The sequence below is a fragment of the Hydra viridissima genome, unplaced genomic scaffold (assembly GCF_058129835.1).
Source record: "Hydra viridissima isolate aposymbiotic clone 2 unplaced genomic scaffold, HvirCarnegie_v1 scaffold_19, whole genome shotgun sequence".
Lineage (NCBI taxonomy): Eukaryota > Metazoa > Cnidaria > Hydrozoa > Anthoathecata > Hydridae > Hydra > Hydra viridissima.
In genome coordinates this window covers 1,185,271-1,209,347 of record NW_028324318.1, presented here as the reverse complement: position 1 = coordinate 1,209,347, position 24,077 = coordinate 1,185,271, and the positions used below count along the sequence as shown (strand labels likewise).

Here is a 24,077-nt window from a genome sequence, read left to right as displayed (position 1 = left end):
GCAATTAAACTTTTTCATCTCCGTGAGTCTAGCCATCTCCCCAAAAACGTTTATACTATTTCTATAATAAAAATGGCGGTGTTATCGATTCTAAGCAGATGAACTTTACATTTGTTATTACTGAATTATTTAAAAATCAAAAGAGGGCATAAAAAAAGTATCTGGGTCAGAAAATTATTTAGAGAAAGAAAAACCAAAGGAGCATTCAATTTATTTATAAAAGATATGCAACTTTTCAATCACGAATTCTTTTTTAAGTTTTTCGAATGACACCTACAAAGTATGAACATTTGTTAAGTCTAATTGCACTCGTAAAATCTATTACCAGTGCAGATGCACTGACAATAAGCCATCGAATTTTGCTATTACCAGTGCGCCAATCATATTGCGATAATTTTATCACACGGATTTTTTTAACACGTGACTATTCCGTTCCGTTTATGTTGTTCTTTTTACATGAATGCAAAAATTGATGTTGTGCGTTAAGTTTGGTCTCTATAAGAGTAATAATTACATTGTACATAATTTTTTAAATTTCTTCATTAAGTTTTCAAAAATTCAACTGTTTATTTATATTTTTAAGATATCTTAGAGAAAAATAAAATATACTAAATTGCAAGAGTTTGACTTTAACTGGATCCAAGTAATTTATGGTGATCATTTTTCTGCATGTTGCAAGTTATGTCAGAAAGTTTTTTTTTAAGTCAGTGGAATTAGAGCAAGGACACTAAGTAGTTATACAATTATCAAACTTCATATGTGATTTTTTAAATAAATTTAGGAAAATAAAGATAAAGTTAGATATTTTGCTAAAATCTTTAATGGTTTGTTTTACAGTTATAAAAGAGGTTTTAAAAACTTAAATCTTCATGGTTTTAAGTATATTGAATCTAATTATTCTTTTGATTTGATCAATCAAGATGTTTTCATATTTAAAAATTGCCAAAGTATTTAAACAAAGCAAAACGAAGTCCTAATGCACCATTAAGTCTGGAATGTTTTTATATTAAAATTATTGTTATAGGAGTTAAACTCTTTTCAAGTTTAAATTTAATGAATCTACAATTCAACAATTTATTAAACGTAATAGGTATGTACAGTATCTAAAAGATTAGCTGCATTAAAGTTACATTCTGTGGATTTGTCATTGTGTGTTCATTGTGTGTGATTGGATTGCTGAAAAGTTGTAGCAATATTTCCTTGAGTTTCTCGTGGAAGTTAAGCTTATTATAAAATTTATGCACCAAACATATCAGTGTGGAATAAATGCTTGGTTTGATAGACATTTAAAGCAGTCATTTAATATTAAAAGTTTAATTTTGTACTTGCATATTGTTAACTCTAACCCTGAAAAATTTAATTGAAGATTTTCATAATAATTGTAAGCGATCACACATCATCAAAGCAACTAAATGATCCAGTTATTCCAATTACTAGAGACATGTTAAAGTCTGTTAAATCATCTAGAAAGTGATATGTTGCGTTTGAAAGTCCCCAAAAAAGTAAAAGCATTATCAACTGTAAGTTCAAAAAGAAACGTTGAAATTGATGACATGTAAAAAAAGAAACTAATTCAAGCACCAGCCGATGGTTTAATAAAAACATGAAAAACTTGATATTTTAGAAAATCTTTTATGTTTAAAAGGAGACTGTTATTTATATTTTAAAAAAATTTTTTGTGAAATTTTTATTCTGGTTATATTGTATAATAAAAGAGTTTTTGATTCCATTAAAAAATTCTGATCAATTATATGTTGTTGTTTTTATTTTGCAATATTAACTAGTGTTGTAATTGAGTTTAATTAAATCAACTAAAAGTCACTTATAATCAAAACTTTAACTAAGTGACTTTTGTAAAATAATTGAGAGTAGTTAACTTTGAAAAAATTGAGTAGTCAATCAATTAAGGATTTCCTACCAATAGACTAAAAGTCGATTTAGTTGGTTAATTATCGTGACATTCTTATTTCTAAATTCGATATAAGATTTCTAACTTAAGTCTGATTTCAAAAGTGTAAATATCGATTTTGGTCAACTTTAGAAAGTATATTAGTCAGTTAAAAAATATTTTGATTAAAAATTTTTTCTTTTTTAATTAAATAATAGCAAGAAGATCTGAGAAGTAATAATAAATATTAAGGAGATCTAAGGAAATGCAAAAATTTACTGGTTTGAGGAAATAAGTTATTGAATATTTTAAGTCCATGTAAATACTCTCATACTAAGGACACAGTTTAAAAAACTGATGATGTCCTTTCGGTGAGGAAACAGTTTTAAATAGACATTCTTCTTATAGATTAATTGCTTTTTAATATATGATTGATCTATAGAAAGAAGTATAAAGATTGTTGTAGAACGGATAGGTTTGAAATCAATTGTTGATCCTTAAAATTTGAAAAAGTTGGGGATTTTTATATACTTTTAAAGCTTTCATTCTATTCATCTAAGTTGTTAACCTTTTCTCAAAGGCTTACGCTAAGGGTTATGCTCATTAAACTTTTATTAGTAAGTTTCTTGGAAAATTTTCTGTTGAAATGTTCATGATAGTTCTTCCCATCTTCGTAGAAAATGGGAATGTAATGTAGAAATTTTATTTTTCACTTTTTAAATTATTAGTCACGCAATGTTAATCTTGTGTTAGCAATCGAACAGAAATATCGATCCATAAAAGAACAAAAAAATCAGTCAAGTTAATTACAGAGTAGAAGTGTAATTGCCTTGCTTTGCTTCCAACAACCATGTTACTTCAATTACCTAAGAAAAATAATTTTTTGTTATTTCTTGTTATTTTCTTTTTTGTTTCTTTACTATCTATCCTTGAGGGATGATAATTCATTAAAATGAACTTATTGACTGCATTTATACAACTTTGAAAATCAGGGAAAGTATCTCCTAACTTTAAATTTGCGGCCATTTTTAAAAAATAAGTATTTACAAATGATTTTGCCAAGGAAATTTACTTAATTTCAGTTAAAATACGCACGTGTCACATGCCTAAAAAAAGGTGATATGATTGGTGCACTGGTAATAGCAATTTTTGCCGGTTTATTACCAGTGTATATGCACTGGTAATAGCACTTTGCAATTGCACTGGCGATTACAAAATCTTCCCTCAGACGCGAGACAATTGGAGCGAGTGAACGTTTAATGGTCACTTTGAGATATATTTTTGGAGGCACTTCACAAATAGACCTATCTGGTATGTTTCGAATAAGTCCGACTTCCATACGAAGAATAATAAACGAAACCTCTACTGCTATATGGACTATTTTGTTGGCTATGGAATATATATTAGCTATCCAAAAAACAAAAATGAATGGAGATCTATAGCAAACGAATTTGAGAAGAAATGGAACTTCTCCAATTGCATAGGGGCTATAGATGGGAAACATATAGTTATGCAAGCCCCTTCAAGATCAGGCTCGTTCTACTTTAATTATAAAAAATCTCACTCTATTGTTCTGATGGCTATTTGTAATGCAAACTATGAATTCGCACTTGTTGATATTGGTGATTCTGGTAGAAAAAGTGATGGTGGTGTATTCAGAAATTGTAAAATGGGAATTGCTTTTGAATCAAAGTAATTTAATATCCCAGAACCTTATGAACCAATAGGCTCAAGCGTAAAACTGCCATATGTTCTAATTGCAGATGAGGCATTTCCCCTCAAAAACTATTTATTGAAGCCATACCCTAAAGAAATATTATCTTTGAAGGAAAGAATATATAACTATAGATTGACACGTGCACGCAAAACAATAGAAAATATTTTTGCTATTTTGGCAGCAAGATGCAGAATTTTTCGCAAACCAATTATTGCAAAAGAAAATATTGTAATTAACGTGACTAAAGCTGCCACTGCTCTGCATAACTACCTTATGCATGGTCGTCAGTTTGAACCATTTAATCAATATTGCCCTTCAAAATTTGTTGATTATGAAACACCTTTTGATTTGCAAGCTGGTGAATGGCGAAGTAATGTTTCTGATTACAAAGGAATAACACTTTTACAAAAACAATTAGGCTCAAATAACTATACTCGTGAAGCAAAAGCAGTGAGGGAATCATTTCGAGACTTCTTTAATTCTACCCAAGGACAGGTTCCATGGCAATATGATATGGTTACTCATACTCAAAGTACATTTGATCAAAGATGAAACTCCTCTACCTTATATATATATATATATATATATATATATATATATATATATATATATATATATATATATATATATATATATATATATATATATATATATATATACATATATATATATACATATATATATATATACATATATATATATACATTTGTGTGTGTGTGTGTGTATGTGTGTGTGTGTGTGTTATATACAAATATATATAGTTTTTTTAGTTACTTTATTTGTTTTTATTTTTGAAGTATTTTATTTTTTACCTTAAATGTATTTATTGAATCTAAAAATAACTAACATCTTCATATATGAAATATATTTTATTTGAAAGCTAAATTTTACATTTCATTTATTGTCACTTTCCATTTCAAGGAGGATTTCCATAACTTTTATTTTTGCTAATTTGTTTTTCTTTTTTGAAAGATTATGAAAAGAGCTTACGAAGCTTTTACAGAATAACTCATCCGGATCATTTTCATTTATTTTCATCAGTTTATTTTGCTCCACATCATTCATCATCGCTTTTTCAAGAGCACCTTGTAATGGGTCAATTTTCATTTTTCTTTTCATATGATTTGGCGATGAGATAATCATCTGAGGTGATGTAATTGAATTTACAACTGTTTAATTTTCTACTAAAGTCAAATTATCTCTTGAACTTGATGCTCTAATAGAATTGTCTATATTTTCAAGTCCTCTGTGTTCAACTGGATGTTGTGATGCAAAAATATCGCATTTTATGTTTTAACTAGTCGATTTTACCCCAATGACATCTTTCAAAAACATTAATTCTGTGAAGAATTGGCATGATGGTAATTGTTCCCCACCAGCTCCAGACATGGTAGCCTTTTTTTTTGACGATTCAAGCATCTACGAAAATTTTCTCTTAATTTCGTCCATGCTGAAGTCAAAGTTTTTTCTACACACAAAAAAAATAAATTAGGTTACGTTATGTAAAATAGGTTACGTTATTTTATTATTTAGACATTTTTGTTGAAATTTACTTGGAAAAATAAATAGCTACCTTCTACTTTTAATAAAGTAGATATCTACCTCCATGCTTCAACTTTTAAAGGTGTTTCCTTATATGCGCGAGTTGTTGTGTCCCATAAACATGAAAATTTTCTCACTTCTTCTATTAAATGAGCCTCCAAGTTTGTTGGAACATTTTGTATTCTTGAAAAATCCACATTTAATTCATTCATTATTAAATTAAATTTACAATAATCAATATCGTAAATCAGACAGTACACTTCAAACTTTAATATTTTAACATTTTATTCGGGTATTTATACAATTTAAAATTATCAGTAAAACTAAAAAAGTTGCAATTGTGAGTAACTAAATATCTTAATGATTTCCATTTTGCTTCATAGTAGGAATATAAAAATATACGCGTAAATAGCTTTAAGTAATTACATACATAATTATAGGAAAATAAATGTTTTTGACAAATAACGAAATTAAAGCTTTATGACAAAATTACGAAAATGGAAAAATTCTTGGAAACTTTTACACTTTTTTGTTTTTATTTTTCGAAAATTCTAGCAAGGTGATTGGCTTCTCGTTTCGCTATATGCTTATTTACGGGAAAAAGTTGATTTGAGATTAACCTTTTCCCGAGACAGATATGATGGGAAAAACTAAGCTGCGGAAAAATCAAATTACAAACTGCGCATGCTCACGTGATTAATTTTCGAAACCCAAAAAAAGTTGAAATGCAAGATTTTTTTTTAATGGTGTACGACCACCTTAAAATATATTAGTTATATGTTGTTCTAAAAAGGGCTGTTTACATAAATTATAATTGAAAACTCTTTGATGTATCTTTTAAAATTCACTTCGACGGCTGGTTTGTTTTGCAACTACATTGATCACGTGACCAAAAAAAAATAAAGCAATAGGCCGGGTGAATAACAATGAGCTATTGCTTTTACTCAGTAATTGGTCAGCTTTACGTGAATAAAAACTTTAACAACTTTTTGTTAAGTTTTTATTAAAGTAAAATTAAGCAATTTCTGAGTAAAATGCTTACTTTTACGTGAATAAAAACATGAGGAAAACTCCTGAATTTTTTATTCACGTAAAGCTGACCAATTACTGAGTAAAAGTAATTGCTCATTTTTATTCACCCTGCCTAATAGCTTCCAGGCCAGGGTATATTCTTATATTCTATGGTACAAAGGGCCTGTTTATATGGAATGCGGGCTGGCTCGGCAAACGAGCCAGCCAGTTTGCCGAGATCCTGACGTCGTCCTTATTGCAACTTAACTTTATTTTGCGTTTATATGAATAAACGAACTAGCCCGGATCGCTATCCGGGCCAGCTCGTTTATTCATATAAACGCAAAATAAAATTAAGTTAAAATATTGATAACGTCGATATTTCGGCAAACGCGCTGGCTCGTTTGCCGATCCAGCCCGCTTTCCATATAAACAGGCCCTAAATACTATTATTTTTTCTCTATAGAAATTGAAATATGATAGAAAAACGTAGCAGTCATGCTAATGTCAGCCCGAATGTTAAGCCTGAAAAATATAACTCGAAAGAAATGAACCGAAGCATAAGGTTAAGTAACGATATCTATGCACCGCTAATAAATGCAAATCTTATTTGCAATAAAGCTTATGTTTCGATCTTATAACGGGTTTTCAAATCATTAACTAGAAGTAGTTATGATGTGCTTGCAGACCACTGCCAAATATGAGACGTAGGGTGGGTGTAAGAGTGTCAGTGGGTGTTTAGGTGTTAACACACCCTTTGGTATACTTTTTTTTGTAAGTCACAACACTTGCTTTACTTTTTTTTTACAAGTCACAACACTTGCTATAGTTTTCTTGCAAGTCACATCACTTGCTTTAAATAATTGTACTTTGATTTATAAGTATTTTTTGTTACTTTATATATACTTATGATGCCTATATCACAATCGTAATATTAATATTGTTTACTAGCATTATGTAAATATAAATCCATTTACGAAAATAGCAAATTTATGAAAAATCAACTCCCATAATAACATAAGCAGCAAGCGGGATTTTTTTTATGAGACCGTTAACAGCTTCTGAATCAAATTAATTCTTACTACAGTAAGAAATGGATTAAATTAGATGACGTCATCCGCTCAGACCAGCAGAGCCAGAGTTTCCGCCACATAAACGTACAACAGCAGCGACAGCGGATCGCCCTGCCTGACACCGCGCTTTGTACAGAAGGAAGGTGAGAAAGAACCGCTGTTGATGATTGATGTTAAGACGTTACAATATAGGGCATTTATGAAAGAGATGAAGTTTATGCCTTAGTTGTATTTTTAAAGAGTTTCGGTAACAATAGTGCGATCGACTTTGTCAAAAACCTTATTTTCGTCGATGGACAAGATGAAGCATGGCGTTTGTTTAAGCTCAGCGTAGTCTATTAAATCCCGGACTAGGTGTAAATTTGAATAGATATTTCTTCCAGGGATGCCGCACGTTTGGCTTGGCTCTATGATCTTTCCCATCACTTTTGACAGTCCTAGCGCGAGAGCTTTTGTTATGATCTTGTAGTCCGCGTTAATTGGGGAATTGGGGCGCCAGTGTTTCTGGTCTGTCAGGTAACCTTGTTTTGGAATGAGCGATATGATGTATTTTCTCATTAACGGTGCGGTCAGTTCTTCTGTGAACAAAATTTGGTCGGCGAGCTCTTCGAAGTCGTCTTCTAAGTCCTGCCAGAAGGTTTAATAGAATTCGGCCGGAAAACCGTCATAGCCTGGTGACTTTTCGTTTTCAAACCTGTTCAGTGTCGCCTTCAGCTCTTGTTTTGTCAGACACTCGTTGAATAGTTGGTTTTCGTCCGTGCTTAGCGATTTGTCGATGTGAGACAGTGCTTAGTTTTGGCTGTTTTCGCAGAGTTCTGTTTTCGTGAACAGGTTTAGATAATAGGCTTTGAGTGACCGTAGAATGTCACCAGGCTCATTTTCCAATGATCCGTCGCTTTTCGGTATTTCGGATATGGTCTTTTTTCTTTGCTGCGACTTTTCAAGATTGACAATAAATCATGACAGTCTATCGCCCTCTTCTAGAAGTTTATGTTTTTGTGCGCACGCTTACGCCAGGGAACTACAATTCAACAAGTTTTTCACGCGTTACGGTGATTTCGTCCGCGTTCGCTAAATCATTTTTTTCCTGAGGGTTAAGTTTGTGTTGAAGGTGACTGGTTTCGCATGTTTTGGTTTCGTCCGCTCGCGCTGCGTTCTATTTCAGTTTTGGCGCTATTTGCGCTTTGAAATCATCCCACCAACTCAGAGTGGAAAAGAAGATGGATTTCTTTGCGAATATGAGTTCTGATGTTTTGTTTGACCTCCTCGACTTCAAAGAGGAAACAATTCAGCTTCTAGTAACCTGATCCTCTCCTCACCGTTTTAATGTGTAGAGTGGTTATCATATAGTCGTGGTCTGAGAGAGTGTTAGTCAATATGCTTGTGCGCGTCTCTCTTGTAGCGTCTTCATGTCGGCAGGAAATTCTGTCCAGACTGCATTTGACGTTTTTGTTTGTCCAAGTGTAACCCCGTTTGTCCTTGTGTTTCGCGCGCCATACGCCTATTAGCTTGTAGTTTTATTTTTAAAGTTTTCCAGTTACACAGTTCCAGTCGTGTTATAATTTGCGTTGTTAGAGTCTTGTTTGTCTAACGTAACGTTTTCCATCTTATTTAAGTCTCCAGCTAATATGATGGGGTGTCTTATGACATGTGAAAAGTGATACAGTCCGTCAAAAAAATCGTAACGTTCGCTTGGGATATTTGGTGCGTATATGTTGATGATTTGTAAGTCTTGTTATTCGTAGAAAATTGTGGCATTTAACATTCTACCGTGGTTATCCGTTTTTAGTTCATCAAGTTCAATATTTGGTTTGTAGAGGATAGCCTCCTCACAACACGAGGTGCTAGGACCCGAGTTCCAGATGGACGTGCCCGACCATTTGTAACTCCACTGTTTTACTGTACGGAGCCCGTTTTTTGAAAGAGGATAAGATCAATTGAGGAGTTTTGGAGAAACCCGAAAAATTTGGCGCATTTTTTTGTCCACCCAAGGAGAAGAGCTGAGAACACCAAAGCCAATACCTAGAAAAAGGCATCATCCGAATACTCTAGATTCACCGTTACTATTTTCTGATTCTGTTTTTTGTTTGCTGGAGAAAATATAGGTTTAAATTTAACTGTTTTTGAAAGCGTTGAAGATGCCGAATATTGGGAAACTTTAAAACAACCGAATTCGATCTATACTCAAAAACCTTCTACAAGAACTGTATATCACGGATTAACACCTCTTTCTGATGACAATGATCCTTTTATTATTACAGACGCTGATCCGACCTGGTATCAAATTGCCACTGGCAGAAAAACATTTGCATCTTTTAAGTCAACACATCAAAAATATTATCAAATAGGTCATATTCATTTTTATGATAATATATTGATATTCGTTTCAATTCTCTTAACATTAAACCAGTTAATTGTTTTACTTTAGTATCATCTTTAACCGGTATTGTTAATACTAGCAATAAGCAACCCGTAAAACGGGTTATGGTCGGTCTGTTAATTTATAGTGGCTGTATTCCACAATTTAAAGTTGCGAAACCATAACTAATACCCTTTCAGAAAAACGCCTTCAAATTTAAAAAATTAAACCATCTGTAAAGTTAAAATAAAAAGTATGCGGAGGTAAAATAATTTACCAATTATTTAATATTGAGTAATTTATCATTGACATAGGTCATATCAGTGTTAGGCAGAACCATTTTCCTCGATATTACCAAGTTCAACGTAATACGTTTTTAGTTACTGACTCAAAATAATAACACTTCATAATGCTTTAAATTGACGAAAGAGTGAAGCTAAATTCTTGTGATATTTTTTATAACATGAACTTTAATTTATAAGATTAATATAATGCGAACGTTAATTATACATGAATTATTAACTTTTTGGTATCCCCTTGATACATGTTTCTTTAAAAAAGGAAACTGTCTTTAAAACGTTAAGTTCTCTTCAATATTTTGACACTAATAAAGGACCTCCCTTCCCCGTTTTTGCCGTTTTACCTTAATGGTGCTCAGGAGAATATTTTTATTAAGAGTAGTCAAGTTTTTGATGAAGACCTTTTACCAGAATACCGAAATGTAAAACAATGATTTACGTGTATAAGAATTTTTTCTTTTTAATATTTATAAGAATTAAACATATATAAGAATTTTTTCTTTCCTCAAAAGTGTTGCAAATGCAAACTAAGCTAATTAATTAGTTAAAAACCTTATAAAATTTAAGTAACTCGATATTTGAAAAATGCGCTAAACTACAATATTAACCACCAAATTACGTACAGCAAATTATTAGGCTTAAAATAGAGAAAACTTTTAAAAAAATTGAACTAATTGCATACATTTATATCATTTTAACTGACCAAAATTTACAATAAAAGGTAATCAGGTTTCTTTTTATAAATCGTATAAATGCGTCAATCGTAAATCCTAAAGAAAAAAAAAAAAAAAATGGAATTATGATACTATAATTACAACAACAACAAAAAAAACAAAAATAAAACACCGCATAAAAACTGAAAATCGATGTACCTATTTATAGTAACCCATTTTGACATGGCAGTTAATATAAACATTTATCGAAAATGTAGCAATAAAATCTGTTTCGAAGTACAAAAGGATTAACAATACTATATATGTATATTAAAAAAAAAAACCAATTTAAGATATAAATTGCATTTTTACCATGTTGTCTTGGCTTTCAGTAAATAAATAAAAGCAGTAAGTTCCAATAATGAAACAACCTATTATTCATTTTTTACAATAGTCACCAACATGAAGGTGTCTATTGTTTAAAATGAATACCAACACAAAACATCACAACAATAACACATAACAATAGAATATTTACATCCTTGATCCTAAAATCCAGTGAAGATAACAAACCAAATTAAAATATGAAAGACAAAATTAGAAAACCAATTTAAAGTTAACTATATTTATCTTTTTACTAAACATATAAATACATAAAAGTATATTTGTTTTTATGTTCAATATTAGTTATTCAATTACTTCAAATTTAGGACATGAAAACACCCTGGATTTAAAGATCAAGGTTGCATACTCTCATACACATTACGCTAAACATTAACAGACATTATTATGTGTTTTGAGAATAATTAAAAAAGGCTACACAACACAACCTAGCTCCAAAGCAGTAACTCCGCCTGGCACTAAATGGTGCCAAGTCACAACTCTGCTATAAGTACATCGCTTGGGTGGCAAGGTTATCAATCTTGCTCAACATAATGCCAAATCACACCACTTTGAAAACATGGAAACAACATAATTTAAACATATATACAACTATAAACAAATATGGTTTTATATAACACATTTGATTAATAATCTTTTCAATTTGATGAAGAGTAGCTTGTTCAGCTATTAGAAGTGGGACTGAGTGGTGAATGAAATCTTCCATCATAAAAGATTTGTATGTATTCCAGAGATGTAAAGGATTGTCAGGTTCACAAAAGGTCAAAATAATTGAAAACAACTGTCTAATTTTCTTTGGCATGTCTTAAAACCGCCTCAGAAAGAGTATTCTGCCATTCAGTGTCATCTTGCAACAGACCTTTCAAAACACATGCTTCACAAAACGTTTCAAGGACAATACCATTAACAGTATGCACATCCTCCCAAGATGTTGCTCCTTTTGCTTGCAAAAGTAACAGTCTAAGAAAAAACTATTCTCCAGTTGGATTAACTTTATACATTCTTACTATCACCTTATTACCACCCCTTTATCTAACCTTCCATTTACAATGTTTATCATCAAATATAAAGTGATAAGGAATGTCTACATACGAATAGTAATATGCTCTTTCATTTTCAGTATTTAACTTAAACCATGCCATTAGGTGCATATCACGCTGAGCTGCACGATCTAAAGCCATATGTTCTGCTCCTTCTCTAAAATACACAAATTGATTTTCAGGTAGATGTTTACCAAGTCACAGCACTTTAAAAACACAGAAAGAACATAATATAAACATATGTACAAACTATAAGCGCAATAAATGTGTTTAAATATGTATATAAGGTTAAATATATACTAATACTAAAATAAATAAATACCTTATATACATATTTAAACACATTTTTAAAACAATTATGTAACATATTAACATATACACAAACAGTAAAAAAACACTTTACATTATTATAAAAACACATTGATAAAACAACTATAAAGCACTTATTACCACATACACATATTTCAAAAAAGCATATATGCAAACAATAAACGTGTGCAAACAAAAATTCTAAAAATGATGCAAGAAAATTTAAAAAGATACAAAATATATATTTACAAACAATTCACTTTACCTTCTTTTTTTTCTCATAAGAGCTGTAATCTTCATAACAACATTTAACCTTTACATACAATAACATGTCACATGCATTGTCAGTGTTGGCACAAAATTTTAATTTTTTTTTTTAAAATTTTCTAAAAAAGAACAAAAATAGTTGATAGCATCACAGAAATTTCAAAGTAAAAATAACAATTTTATGGAAACAGCAATAGTATAATTTTAAATAACATCCATACCCCTATTTTCCTTCTAAAATATAAAATAATAAAAATAAAACTGCTAAAAGAAAAACTAAAACAAACAAAATCTAAACGATTTAAAAAATTAAAATCCTTTCTACTTTAAATCCTTTCTACTTTATCTAATAAAAGGTTTAATCCTTTCTACTTTATCTGATAAAAATGTATATATAACTATTTCATATACTTACTTCAATTATAATATGATATATAATTGATTAAGATGATTCTTTATGTAATATATCTGAACTAATAATTAAATTCCAAAAGGAAAAAAGTTTTAACTCGCTCAAAAGATCTTTCTCCAATGGCCGCGTGCATTTGAAGATCGCGCTCTACCAAAGCCTAGTAACTAATTCAAAGCCTAGGAACTAATGACGAAACGACGTTGAACATTAAGCATTTCTGTACTATTTATATTAAGATTCTTTCATCAAAAGGAACATATTTCCAAACAGCTTGACATAAAGTGAAACCTTTAGATACTACATGTTGACTCATATTATGTGCTAATTTACTGTACAAGTTAAACAGTTGTTTGTTTCGTTCTAAAATAGCATGAAACATTCTTTTACTTATAATTTTTAACGAACAAAAAAAATGCAAAAAATCTCCTGTAAATGTGTCATTAGTAACAAAGTTTGGCTTTTTAGGAAATATCAAATAAGTACAATCAGCTACCTTTGCCAATTCTTCAAGTGTGTACTTTCCTTTTCTTTGCTTTGGGTTGTTGGTAGTCTTCGAGCTCTGCACATCCTGTGGTTTTTGCTGATAAATATTGGTTAAATTCAACGAAGGTTGGTTTAACCAACTTAAACCTTTTGTCATAAACTTCATAGGTAATTTGTTTATTGCTTGAAATTTGGAATTGATATGAGTAAGATTGTTCACAATTTGAGCATTTAGAGACGCAGGGAGTTGGTTCGTATAAATAACGCATTTCAAAGTATTTTTGAGTATTTTGTAAATGATTCTCGTTGACAATCTTCCATGCTTTGAAATGATTACCGCAAAGTCTAAAATAAAAACAAGTCTAAAATAAAAAGAAAACATGTTATGAATTACAATTTTTCATTAATATTTGGCATTAAACTTACGGAAAGATCGGCCGATCTGGATGCTCTATAACATCCTTCACAGTTACTATAACTGCATCCGCCTCGTTCATTACAAGTTGAATAATTTTTTGTATATTGTTGCCAAACATACTTCCGCATCCTGTACAAACTCCTCTTTTGTTATATTGCAAAAAATACTGTCTACTAACTTGATTGAGTTCGACAAATGGGGTTCCATTTGGTTGCGCTGGTAAGAAGACAACAAAATGGCTGTGAAGACCACGGTTGCATCCTTCATGGTTAACAAAGTAAATGACTTTTCCAAGTCCAAAAATCAATTCGTCATTAATATGATAATTTGTACTACCAGATATTGGCGTAACGCCAACTCTCTCCCACTTGATGTAACCGATGGAAAATTGATAGTAGACTTACAGGATTCGAGAAATGGTTTAACTTCGTTATCAACTCCTCTTTCGTTGTTTTTAATTCCAATTGCTTCCATGATTCAATACAATCCGCAGATTCACTAATATTTCTAAACAAAGAAATTATAATTTTAACAATATCCTATACGATAGGATCTTCTGAGGTTGCTGTTTCAAATAATGTTAGTTCTTGTTCTTCTTTTTTTATATTGATATTAGTAATAAATTGGTGATTCACTATTTGCTTAATTTCATCTAAATTATCTTGATGTTCTTGATTATCTGCCGTTTTTCCAGATTGAAATTCATCACTAGCATTAAAAGCGTATGTAATTATACAATCGTCTTCGTCAGACATGTTAATAATGTTTTCTTGGTTCATGTTTTTTATAAACTAAAGTTTGTAAAATAAATCACTCTAAACATTTCAGATCAATTTATCTATATTATGCAATATATTGCGTAATATAGATAAATTGGTCTGAAATGTTTAGAGTGATTTATTTCACATATTTTAGTTTATAAGGAGAAGAAATTTGTACAGGAAATCCGAATATTTTGGCGAATTTTGTCGGGTTGTTTAATCCCACTAATGCAGTTTAAATAACCCGACAAAATGCGCCATATTGCACGTTTGAATATTAATATCCATGGAGAGGACCAGTTACACATGTTTTACAATAATTTAAAGCAAGTTTATAGTTTTCAATTCTTTTTAGCATGGTAAACAAAAGTGGTGGTAGTTTATGCACCTTGCACATGATTTTAATCTGCACCTGACGCGAATTTTTTTCAACAGAATGCTTGGTGTGGTGAGAAAAAGAATTTTGATTACGTGACAAAAAATGATAAATTTTTCAAAATGATATTTATCAGTTGGAAAGGCATAAATAAAGCTGTAACATAAACTTGAAAGTACTTGAAGGAAAAGTAAAGATCAGATAAAAATAAAAAGGATGTAAAAAAAAAAAAAAAAAAGGAAAATGAAAAGATTTAATGGGTTTATTCCACACATATTGGAGGATTGTATTCTTCTTCTTCAAAACTGAGATCGGCGTCCTCTTCACCAAGTGGGTCTGAGGTACAGATAGCGCTGTCAATTTAGGTAGGGAATCTGAAGTAGTCAACAGTTGCAGTACCAATATTGTTCTCAGTGGACACGATGATGTTGATATTTTTCTGGATAGATTTTTTGAGGCTCTTCCTCTCCTTCCTTCCCCCATCTCTTTTGTGGATAAGAAAACGTCTAGTTATATTAACTTCAGAACTTTGAGGTTTGTTTTCTTCCAAGGCCCTAGGGATGTCTTTCAACTCCTTTTCCTGGCTCATAGTTTTATCATTTCTTCTTTCTTCCTCGGGTGATGATGTTTTGGAAGAGTTTGTTAGAGTTTTATTGACGATGTACAGGTTGACCTCTGTGCTTGTAATGCAGTGTAAACCCATCCACCTTTTCATATCTTGGTAAAGGATTTTGTGATGGGTTTTTCCAATCGGAAATAACTGTTATCTAATTTCCTGTACAAATTTCTTCTCCTTCAACGTTGACTTTTTGGCAACAAAAGGAGTCAACCTTTCCTCTACCTTTTGATAAATGCTCTGCAAGAAGAGCGATGGCACTGAAGCTAACATTTCTTAGGAAGCCGATAGGAATGTCTAGAACCAGCAAATGTACTTTTAGAATAACTTTTTGTCTGAAATGAAGAACGGAACCTTTAACTACGACTTCTGCGTTTAGAAATGCTGCAAGACAGTCGGAGCTGTGAAGGGCAAACTTGAAATGTTAATTAAACAATGTCTAGTGACACCCCACACAGAGGAAGGATGATTTTTCTCCTTCAAAGCTGATAGTCCGGTAGAATTTAGTCTTAACCTAGAAAAAATTAGTATAAAGACATGTTATATATCGTTGGAAAGCTTATTTTTTCCTCTTTTAAATGAGTAATTGGTAATTTTTTTTATTTTGGGGAAAAAAAGTTGTGACGTCATAAAGATTAGCAGAAAAGCACCAAAATTGACGTTTTTTTACTAAAAGAATTTATAATTTAAGCAAGTAAATGTAATATATTTTTATATTTATTACTCCTAAGTATTAGTAGTTGGTTTAATGAACTGAAAGCGAAATAATAATAACTAAAAGTACGGTATAAAGGCAGAGGGGGACGCTACCTTAGTCAATTTTTTGAAAATTTGACTTAAAGATGTGTTTACAAAACAAATATATTCAAAATATATAAAATACTGTGAAACGTAATTATTCTGTAATGTTACCAAGAGCATGTTAAAAAATATTTACAAAGAAGTTTATCTTTATGCATTAAGTTTATCTTACTTATTCTGATTAAATTAAAATTTATGTAAAAACATCTGAGAAGTGACGGTCATGGGCTGGTTCATTTTCTTCGTCAACTTTTTCAATATTTGTACAGTTAATCCCGTGACAGGTAGCACACGATGAAGTGCAGTGAAGTCCCATCTTTCTGCAGGAACATCGACTCGAACAGGAGTTTTTACACCCACATCGAACAACCTTTAGGATATCCTCTGGACCTGCATTTTCATCTGTCGCTATTGGTGAGTACATAAAGCCATTTAATTTCCATCCCCAATTAAGTGGGTCAAGATCAATTTCACTTAGATATCTCCAAATACGCACTTGATGATATACTCTCAATCCATGGTAGTAAGCAGCTCTAGGAGATGGTGGAAGAACAGAAGGGTCTATGTGAGCTCGATCTGAGTTTATCATTTCCTCGTACTTTTGCTTTCGTATTTGTTGTAGATTTGATGTTGAGGAATGTAGCAGCTGAAAGAAACGAATTGATGCATTTCCAATCTCATCAGGCGATTTATCATCATGGTAAAAAATATTTGCTGCATTGCACAAGTCTTTGGCTTCAAGCTTTCTAAAAATTGAAGTCTTTCCAAAATTGTGAATTGCTGATGTTGTATCACAACCTGTAAATGCGTGCGCAAAGAGAATATTGTTAATTTCATGTTCTGCTGTACTGGCAATAATCTGATCAATGTCATAACATTCACGCTGGCAATCAACTCTTTTTGTCATACTTGTTAAATATATTTTGTGTAAAGATTCAACTGATTTACAGTGGTGTAATAAGAGGCAAAGAATATCGCTGTCATCAGCAAATATTGTGACGGGCTCTGTTTTGGAAAAGTTAAGTGCAATTTTAACGATTTTAGTATCTGCGTCAGAATGACACACATACACAGTAAAGCCTCTTTCTCTTAATCTAACTTCTAGAATTCGGATAAATGATATTTTGTTGGCGTAGTTAGAGAAAAATTTACTTCTATCAGACGGACAAGGATTGCTTTTATGTATTTCAACTGCAAATTGTGATAAAGATCCACGCTTTATACGCGTAGCGTCTTTTGTAGAATTTTCATATCCATCGAATACTACTACACTAACTTTAAGGTAATTAAGAAATTGGATGTACTTTTCAAAAATATTGTCAAATATTTCACCCTTGTTCCAATCGCAGCAGTATAAAAGAGCGCCACCATCGGCAACTTTTAAAGAATAAGGAGCAAATGGCATAGATATAACTGGCTTTGTTAGGTAATTTTTCAGCTTGTGTTTTTGAGCACTGCGCATAAGACCATCTTTAAAAAGTGACATACGGAACGAAGTTAGTTCATAGTAAAAGTAGTCTTCAATTTCTTTTTCTGGTTTTTTCTCAACGATAACTGATAAACGCAAAAACAATGTCAAGCGATCAACTGATATATTTTCATGGTTGACTTTAATATTTGAGTACAGTCCTTGAAGATTTTTGAGTTGATTACTCCTTTTGAAGGATACTTCTGTGTATGTCATATCATTCATTTGTGCCAGTATTGATGCACCAATGCTTTCAGAACAATCACAATTCACCTGATTAAACTCATCTACAAGCCCTGAGTCCAGAGCCTGAAGTTGTTCTCTTACATCAAATGGGCTATGAGAATCAAACCATGATTTAATTTTTTGAAAATCTTCAGAGTCACGTCTAATCCTTCCCGCACAAAGTTCTTTGTGTTCTTTACTTGAGTTTCTTGGCGAGGTTAATGAATTTATTGCTTCTGTCATTTTAGCGCACCTTGATAAAAAATATTATTTCTATATTTGTAAATATTTGCCCCATTTAGTTTTTGCTGGAAATATCTATTTTATTAGCAAATTCCAAGTAAACGAAACAATAAATATTTAATTTTATTTTTACCTATGCATTGTACTTTACCAAACATGTAAAACGTTTTCAGTAATTCCTCTGCCAACAACTCCTCCTTTGCCCTTTAACGATTTCATTAATATCTGTTCTATTGATAAATCAGTCCATATTCCAGACCAACTCTTTGAAGTGCGCCTTACTGTATGTTCTCCATTGAGGAACTGTTTATATACTTCTGGGTGAGTGCATGCTAATTCATCCACTGATTGTAAATATAAACGTAATGATTTTGTATAATTATTGTGCCCTGTTGTGGCAAGTAGATTTAGCATACATTTTGTTGTAGCAATATGTAGGTTCCAGTTACTAGTTCTTTCCGCTCGAATAAACTCTTGTACAATAAATATATAGTGAACATAGTTTAGCCATAATTTTGCAGTTCGTGATTTTGCCATGTATTCTTCTTGCTTTTTTTCAAATAATAGAATTAAATTCTTTTCAAGGTCAGTGTCGCCATTTTTGTTATGCATATTTGAGCTGTACATTAATTTAATTTCAGTTTTTTCTTCATCGCTTAGTTCAACCCAAACTTCCTCAAGCAATATAGATAAGATAGAAGATGCAGCAAACATATGGCCTCGAAGACTTCGAGAAATTGCTTTTCCAGAAAAAATGTGGTTGACTGAAGCGGAAGCGTAAACAGTTTCAAGAGCAGTTTTTAATCCACTTCCTTCCATCAATGTTCCAATAGCTCCAAGAAAACTCATTAGCTGATGAAATCCACCATTTCTAATAAAAACTTTCATTTTCTTTGAAGCCGCAATTTCATAGGCTTTCACATAAAGCTGTTGATCAAATGTAACGCATGGCATTCCAAGTTTTAGCTTTTCTGATTGATTCTAATTGTCGACTTCTTAAGTTCTTCCAAATGTATTTGCCACCGACCCCTAGTAAATTTAAAATGTATGGAATTATCTAAGTATTCCTTAAAAAAAAAATTGTGAAAATTGATTTTGATTGGTTTCTTAATTTAGTTCGACACGATGAGTGAATAAAAACCTTTTCTCCTGTCTCTTGTTTTTTATTCAGTTCATTTACCAATACATTTAAATCCAATTTTAAAGCACATTCAATTAATTTTCCAAAGCTCCTTGGTTATCAACATTCCTTCCAAATCTTGCCCCCACTTGGCTCAACGAATCTCCTTTTAATTTCATTTTACCACACAATGCACATACAGAGGATTCATTTTTTAAGTCCATAATTTTTCAGTTTCAGAACTAGTTTTATTATCACTTACAAGATCAGATAATTTATATTAAAATCTGAAAATAGCAAATCATTACATAATTATAAACACTAAGATAAATAATTTATTATAAAGTTTTTGATAAATATTGCCAAAAAAATTCGATTACATTTCGAATACAAAAAGAATATTACATTCTAATAACTTTAAAATTCGAAATGTAGAACAAGGAATTTTTATTCCCTCTACCCATTTTTACTTACAGAAACAAAGTTTAACAAAAATATTTGACAAAAACAAACAAAAAATCAAAAATATTCCTCTTGCAAAATTCAAAAAAGGTCCTTTGGGGGGGCTGTGGCCCCCGCGGCTCCGAAAGCCATGTTTCTAGTAACAAAAAATATATATATATACTCAACACTTTTATATTATTTAAATATAAATGTTTTTATAGTTACAACGCAACTTATTGTACAGCATACTTAAAATTTATCAGCAACGTTTAAAATTTCGTATTTTACTCCTAATCTTTGTGACGTCATAACTCTTTTTCCCCAAAATAAAAAAAAATACCAATTACCCATTTTAAAAAGGAAATAATAAGCTTTCCAACGATATATAACATGTCTTTATAATAATTTTTTCTAGGTTGACCCCTTTTTTGGTGAAATTCTACCGGACTATGAGAGAAATTCAGGAATGGTACAGTACGAGTCCCCATAGCTGCAAGTATGAACCAGAGAATTTTCACTGGCAAGAGTGCAGTTATTGACGATACCAAGCGAGATTCTAATCGGCTTGGTTGATGATTTAGACATATTAGATTCCATCTCACTTGCATAACTTAAAGGTGCTTAAGGAACATCTATCTCCATCTCACAAAAGCTCGGTAGCAAAATATGCAATAGCTGAATAATATTCCGAAGAAACTTAACCAGCTAATAAATCACTTCAATCCAAAACATTTACGGTACAATACCGTAACACACAGCGACTAAAATGTAGTATGTTATTTCCGAAAACACATAATACCTTTTAATCAAACTTTCAACACATGAGGTGTTCGTATTTATTGGTCTCCTACCGCAAATGCCTTACAGACTAGTACGATAAAATGTTGCAATGGATAATATTTACAAATAATGGTCAATTGTTCCTAGACCGGACACGAATAACACGTCACAACACTAAGCAAGCGCAGGACTAAACACGAAACAAAACACATGGACGTCGAGGTACGATGCTTTGCGGTTTAGGACATAAAAACATAATAAATCGTAAAAGCGAAAAAACGAGGTAGACGCGACAAACACTGAAATACGATAAATGGAATATTAAAAACGAAAAAAAAAAAAAAAAAAAAAAAAATTTTAAATCACTTAGTATCCGGGTGTCTCTTTAAGCTCAGATAGATGTTTAAATTCGTGTCTAATTTCAGTTTTAGATGTGCATCCCAGATACTTCAAGATTCAAGGAGAAAGTCGCCTAGTGTGTTTTTTGTTTTGCGAATTCTTTTTCAAAAACGATATTTTTTAGCCTGCACTGAAGCTCTTTGAGTAATTTCAGTCTGGTGAAAGTCAGACGGTAATGTAATGACCTCAATCTATTACAATATATAGTAAAAATTAATTCTTTCGAAATTCGTTTTCCAAGGTTAAGATAATTTACATTCTCTGCGTGAGAGAAGAAGAAAAATTTAAAGGTGTTTTTGAAGACAACCTACAGAATATAGATTTTGTTTACAACTGATACAGCGTATTTTATGAGCGGTTCAACGCCGGAGATGATGATTTCGGAGTCTGCAATTAGTTGGGCGTCTGCTTTGGTTTGGAGTTCGGCAATCCGATTTCCTCGTAAAATTTTAAAAAGTAACATTATTTTACACTTTATAAATTAGAAATCATAATCAGCCTACTATAACAATCATTTTAGGAAATAAAATAATGGAATAAAAGAACCAAACATAGTTAAATTGCCAAAAAGCCGATTATTTTTTGCGGTGGCCAGATTCACGGATTTGGCGACTAAGTGGCCAATCTGGCAACCCTGACGACCGTACTGTGCTCGCTCAATGTAAGTGCAATAAAGATGTTTGCGCAAATCAGTTGATCTCTGCGCTAAGAAACCAGCTCGCTAGAACAGCTAACACAGGAATTCATTTGCTTCTTTTTATAGTAGATAAACACGAAGTTTCATGGGTCAAAAAAATGATTAATTCTTTAATTGAATACAATGACCTGGGGAGGTTTTAAACACAATATTCTACAATGAAACTCTTTGTTAATGATATTAAACTTATGTTAATAATAACAATATGTGAAATAGGGTTTAGAGAGAGTGGCACTGACTTTATAAAATACTAACTCTACTTTTAAACCGTTTAGTTTACTTGGTAAGAGGTAAAGTTTATTAGAAAATTAAAAAAAATTAAAAATCATCAACCTATAAATCATCAAATCATTAAATTAACAATCAACAAATTAAAAAAAAAAAGTGAAAAAAGACTGAAGAAATAAATTTAGCATCAGTTTAGCTTTTTAAATAACAAAAATTGTAGTAAATCAGTATTTAAAAAAATATAAAAATTAATGAAAAATAAAACCGTTAAGATAAATCATCAACTTCCTGTTCACATTCGAACAATAACGTTTTTTTATCTTTCTTAAAAATCCGTTTTCAAGTTCTTCATCGGACGATAGTTCACTGTTCATTTTGTAATCTTCTGATTTAACAGAAATTGATTTAGAATGACTTTGGTTTGTTAAACCATGTGTTCCTCTATGCTTTACTTTTTCAACGAGAATTAAGTTACAATCATCGCAACAAAGCTTCGAAACACCTACATACATAAAATTTTTGCTTGACATATTATTAAGAAGGTTTACCTCTGCGTGTTCTTCTAAAAGATTTGGAACAATGTTAAACAAAAATTCTTTTTTTTGGTGAGCGATAAGTAAATGGAACTCGCAGATGCCTTGCAGTGGTCCTTAAAACAAATTTTTCGGTAGAAAAAGCATAACTTTCTCCAATTGTAGTATTTGTATGTAGTTTTTTTTACCGATTTTATCATCGGTAATAAATGCCGAATGTTCTTTTAAAACTTCGTAACTTTCTAGGGTGTTTTTACCTTTTTTTTGTAATATCAAAATATTTTTATCCCACTTAGATTTGTAACTTTTTAATTTGTCCGCAAAACTGGAAACTACGCCATTTAAATCTTTCATATTCGAAAGATCATACTTTATTACATTTTTCAAACGGGACAGAAAGTCTACATTAAAAATTAAATAACTCCCTATAAGGAACAAGAAGGATTGACTGATGTCATCGTTGAATGATGCCGCATTGAGGTATGAAATTATTTCGAAGCAAAAGAATTTAGTTCTTCGTGAAGCATTTTTATTGTAAGATAGAAGAAAGGCGTTTTGTGAAATCGAATTTTTTAAGACTGCCGTACACGGTTTCTGAATGGCAAATATGTTCGCTAATGCATCTAGATAACCGCCGTCTTTATACGAATTAAAGTTTCTCCAATTATCTTTGTAAAGTGCAGCCCTCGAAGTTTTTTCTTTTTTTAGCTTTCCCATTTGAAAGATGTAACCTGTAAGTCAATTTTTTAAAGAGAATATAAAGATATTAAAAGAAAAAAACTAATTTAGTAACTTCGCTTAAAACTAGAGTGACACAATAGCTTTTTTTTTTTTAAACAGTTATTTCAGTCATTATTTAACTGGGTTAATATTCCCCTTATCGTGTGATTTTCTTTTGTAAAGTAAAATGCACTGATTAAATAATTTCACTGCACAAATGATTCTTACCTAAAACAGTATGCTGAAATGGAGTTCCAAAAATTTACATACTTTTACCAAAATAACCATGACAATAAAAAGCGGAAACTTTGCTCTGTAACAAGAACTCGTACACTAATTTAAACAACTTTCTTCACCGACAATTTGAAGTAAAGAAAAAAAAGCAAAATTACATCTGAAAATCATCAGCATAATGCGCTAAGATATAATATTATTTTGATATAGGAGCTTGTCTGACTAAGAAAGAAACATGGTTAATAAATTTATACTTTTGCTTTTAATTCTCGTGGGGTAGGCAGAAATTATTTCATTATGAAGCACACTACAAAATGCCGGTAATTTAGGTAAAATGCTTATGATATAATATGATTATCAATAAAAGTAATTATTTCTATTAAGGCATCATTAAGGCATCCTATTAAGGCATCACATATTCATGAAGAAATTGTAAAATTATGACTAGTTTTTTCATTATTGATAAACAAATCACATGAACAATTATAACACTTCGCAAGTGTTAATAGATTAATTACTATAAATAATAAAATATATAATTATGAAAAAGAACTTCTCC

The 24,077-nt window shown here is 31.3% G+C and overlaps 3 protein-coding genes and 1 pseudogene across 5 annotated transcripts in view; all 4 read right to left on the bottom strand.

The window, feature by feature from the left end:
- Positions 1 to 4,499: 4,499 nt before the first annotated feature.
- LOC149876611 (uncharacterized) lies at positions 4,500 to 5,359 on the bottom strand (annotated as a pseudogene).
- A 4,964-nt stretch (positions 5,360 to 10,323) lies between these two features.
- LOC149876579 (uncharacterized) overlaps positions 10,324 to 24,077 on the bottom strand; it is a 295,309-nt gene continuing 281,555 nt past the window's right edge. Inside the window, exons 1-4 of one of the 3 annotated variants that reach the window (XR_016448627.1) lie at positions 12,976 to 15,255; positions 12,559 to 12,794; positions 12,037 to 12,141; positions 10,324 to 10,659 (exon numbers count right to left, since the gene is read on the bottom strand). Coding sequence is in view for 2 of the 3 variants with exons in the window: in XM_090075213.1 (XP_089931339.1) it covers positions 11,730 to 11,904; positions 12,037 to 12,141; positions 12,559 to 12,593 (315 nt within the window). In the remaining variant the exon portion in view is untranslated. Of the gene's footprint in view, positions 11,905 to 12,036; positions 12,142 to 12,558; positions 12,795 to 12,975; positions 15,256 to 24,077 lie in introns of those variants that run through there. The other 2 variants (XM_090075213.1, XM_090075214.1) reach the window with 2 other exon arrangements.
- On the bottom strand, positions 16,525 to 18,363 carry LOC149876610 (uncharacterized). Its single transcript, XM_090075188.1, has one exon. The coding sequence runs from the start codon at positions 18,361 to 18,363 to the stop codon at positions 16,621 to 16,623; it is 1,743 nt and encodes a 580-aa protein (XP_089931314.1). The 3' UTR covers positions 16,525 to 16,620.
- LOC149876609 (uncharacterized) lies at positions 18,511 to 20,258 on the bottom strand. Its single transcript, XM_090075203.1, has one exon. The coding sequence runs from the start codon at positions 19,315 to 19,317 to the stop codon at positions 18,511 to 18,513; it is 807 nt and encodes a 268-aa protein (XP_089931329.1). The 5' UTR covers positions 19,318 to 20,258.